The sequence below is a fragment of the Chlorella variabilis genome, assembly GCF_000147415.1.
Source record: "Chlorella variabilis unplaced genomic scaffold CHLNCscaffold_12, whole genome shotgun sequence".
NCBI lineage: Eukaryota > Viridiplantae > Chlorophyta > Trebouxiophyceae > Chlorellales > Chlorellaceae > Chlorella > Chlorella variabilis.
In genome coordinates, this window is record NW_005435076.1 from 833,751 (window position 1) to 837,258 (window position 3,508).

The following is a 3,508-nucleotide window of genomic DNA, read 5'->3' on the forward strand; positions in this document are numbered from 1 at the left end:
AAAGGCAAACTTGGGGGCAAAGAGAGCCCAGGCATACAGGTGCCGGCGCTGCAACCCGGCACTCAGGGTGGCGCAGAAGGCTGCGGCCGACCGCACCAGCCCTGCCACCAGCAGCGGCCGCCCCAAACTCGCCCCAGCCTCTGCACCAGCTGGCTCCTTCAGCCCTGCTGCGGCTGCTGCCTCTGGCTTTGCTTCCGCTGCTTGCTTTGCCTTCGCAGCGGCCTGCTTTGCCGCCTCCCCAAGCCCTGCACCATCCTCGCCCTCATCCTCCCCGTCCTCTGCTGCTGCCATTACCTCCGGCACTGCTGCCGCGGGCGCTGCCGCTTGGATGTGCTGGGAGATGGCGGGCAGCGCCAGCAGGACCAGCAGCATGGACCCAAACGTGTTGAGCGCTATGAGGGAGCCGGAGCGCCACAGGAGGAACTCTCCAGACCCGACAAAGCCTGCAGGCGTGGCGGTGTACACAGGTGAGCAACCGAGGTGAAGAGGCCGACCGGCGGAGCAGCACCCAGCGGCGCACCTGCTGTGTACTGCAGCCCCGCAAACTCGCACAGGTGCCCCGTCACGTAGAACATCTGTGCCGCCACCAGCGCCGCCAGCGCCGCCGCCTCGCCCGCCACGCCCGCCGCCGTCACGCCACCCGGCGCCAGCGCCGCCCTCCTGGCCATCAGCTTGGCGATCGCCACAAGCATCAGCAATCCCAGCAGCAGGATGAGCGGCGCCTGCCGGTCCGACACCTGCAGCAGCAGCGCCAGCACCAGCTGCGCCGCCGCTCTGGCCGCTGCCGCGCCCCGCAGCAGCCCCGTGGCGGCCTGCAGCAGCCAGATGACTGCCAGGCCGCCGCACAGCGCATACGTGGCATGCGGCAGCAGCTCCCGCAGCGGGAGGCCCGCTAGCGTGCCGCACAGCTGGATGGCTGCCGGGCCCGCCGCGGCCGCTGGCGCCGCCACCGCCCGTGCTGCCAGCTGGACGCGACTGGCCATGCCGGCGGGCAGCAGGGGCCAGAGGTGGTGTGCCACCAGTCCACTCAGGCTGATGTCTGGAGGCAGCAGGCCGCTCCTGCCCGCCTCCTCCACCTGCAGATAGGCCGCCACACTGGCGAACGCTGCCAGCTGGAGCAGCCTGCACATGCGGGCAGCGGGACGAAGGGGGCCCAAGGGCGAGCAGGGTGGGCAGGCAGGGACAGCAGCAAGTTTCCTGGCTGGGCTGCACGCCGGCGCCTGTGGCATTCGTCTGCTGGCAAGACCGACAGGCAGGGACCGACTCACCGCTGCGGGCCGCCCCTGGCGGCTCCACCGCCCCGCTGCAGCCGGTCTGTGGCCAGCGCCAGCGCCGCCACCGGCAGCGTGCACAGCAGGCTGTGCCGCGCCACCGCCAGCACCCCCGCCGGCAGCTGGTCAAGGCGGGTGCGGGCCATGAGCTGTGCGCCGACAGCCTGCGCCTGGGCCAGCTTGCCCTGCAGGCCCCGCTCCACATCGTCGTCTGGCTGCGGGTCGTGCACCGTCAGCCGCGCCCAGAAGCCCTGCGAGCAGCCCAGGGCCATGGGCCCATGCGTTGGCGCGTATGTGTGTGTGGGGGGGATGAGGGTCAGCCACGTGGCATCCTGACCCTACGCACCATCCAGCAACTGCAGGGCAGGCCTGCTCCAGCGTAGCCTCCTCAGCGCCGCCGCCCCAGCCCCTTCCACGCCACCGCAACACACCCCAACCCGCCCACCTGCCCCGTGTGGTGCGCCAGGCCCAGCACAGCCATGACGGCATTGAAGCGCAGGGACATGGCACCCAGGCCCAGCACGCCACGCATGCGCTCGCCCGCCGCACGTGCCGCACGCGCGGTGGACAGCGCCAGCGCCCCGCAGGCCGCAGCAACAAGGTAGCACACAGCGGAGCCTGCGGGCAGGTGGGGTTGGGCAGGAAGGGGAGGACAGCCGCGTCGCTCCGGCAGCAGCTGCTGCTGGCCGAAGCGGCTCGAGACAGCAGCAGCGGCGGCGCCAGCAGCGACACGTTGCTCCTCCTGTCCCCACCACACACACACACACACACACCTTCGCTGAGAAGGTAGAAGAAGGAGAAGAGGCCCAGGCAGTGCGCCAGCACCACGCCCGCCAGCCAGCCGCGGAAGGTGGGCACCACCAGCCCGCGCCCCGCCCGCCACCGCCCCGCCAGCTCCCACGCCCGCAGGCGGCGCCAGGCGGGGCCGGCGCCGCCGCCAAACGCGGCTGCGGCCTGCAGCGCCAGCGTGGCGGCAAACAGGGCCAGCCCCGCCGCCATGGGAACGTCGCGGAACTGCGTCCACTGCTCCCGCGCCACGCCCGCCGCCGCCCGCAGGTACGCATAACACCTGCAGCCCAAGGGCGCAGCCGGCAGGCGGGACGGCAGCGGCGCTGATTCAGCCACTCAGGTGTGTGGCGGCACACGCAGTGAGCCCAGCCCAGGCAGCCCACCCAGCCGCCTGCCACGTGCCAAAGCACGGGGCGGCGACGGTGGCAGCAGCAGTAGCTGTGCCGCCACTCGCCTGTCCGCCAGGGCCGCAGGCTGGGCCGCCGGGTCTGCCGCCGCCGCCGCCAGCTCAGCGTACTGCCTGTTGAGCGCGGCCAGGGCGGAGCGGGAGAAGGAGGTGCCGGGGGTGGCGGCATAGGTGTTGAGGTAGGCGTGCACCTGCGCCGCATTCGCCTCCAGCCCATCCACCAGGCTCCGCTCCCAGGCTGCCTCCGCGGCGGCGGGGGAGGAGGGTTCGCTGTCGCCGCCGCCGCTGGTGCCGCGCACGCGGGCGGCGGCCAGCTGCCACAGCTCCCGGCTCAGCTTGCCCAGGTTGCCAAAGGGGATGGGCACGCCCAGCATGGCGGCCAGGGTGGGGGTCAGATCTGTCTGCGGCAGGTCGGGGGCGCACTGGTTGCGCTCCACGCCGCAGGAGCAGCTGGCGCGGCAGGCAGCGGGGGCGGCCAGCCCGCGCAGCCGCGCGGCCGTCGGCGGCGCAGGCGGCTTGGCGCCGCCGCCGTCGGCGGAGCGCAGCGCGCGCAGCGCGTCCACGTCCACCGCCACCAGCGCTGAATCCACCTCCTCGGGGCTGCCGCCGCCGTGGTCGCCGCCCAGCGTCTGCCCGTGGTCTCCAGACACCAGCAACAGCGTGTTCCGGTAGGCGCCCCCAGGGCCCGCCCCCTCAACCAGTGCCTCCACCACCTGCCGCACATGCTCGTCCATCTGCCTGCACCCAGGGCGCGAGCAGAGCGCAGGCTCGCCTGCCGCGTGTGTCAGGGCCCCTCCCCATCTCTCCTGCCAGGTCCCCGCCCTGGCCCAGGCCCCCGCTGCCCCTCCCTCCACCTCCACACTCCGCCCCGCCCCGCCGGCCCCACCCACCCACCCCACCTCAGCTTCTGCGCCATCTCCCGGCTGCTCACGCCGTGGCTGTGGCCGCAGTGGTCCACCCCTAGGTAGTGAGCCAGCAGCAGGCCTCCCCAGGAGTCGGGGCTGCGCAGCACGGGCAGCAGGTGGGCCCACACGCCGTCGTC

At 73.2% G+C, this 3,508-nt stretch overlaps 1 protein-coding gene across 1 annotated transcript in view; it reads left to right on the top strand.

Moving 5' to 3' along the window:
* Positions 1-2,838: 2,838 nt before the first annotated feature.
* CHLNCDRAFT_48897 (hypothetical protein) overlaps positions 2,839-3,508 on the top strand; it is a gene marked incomplete at both ends in the record, with an annotated part of 3,111 nt that continues 2,441 nt past the window's right edge. Inside the window, one exon of the mRNA XM_005846883.1 lies at positions 2,839-2,850. Coding sequence (XP_005846945.1) covers positions 2,839-2,850 — 12 coding nt within the window. The remainder of the gene's footprint in view (positions 2,851-3,508) is intronic.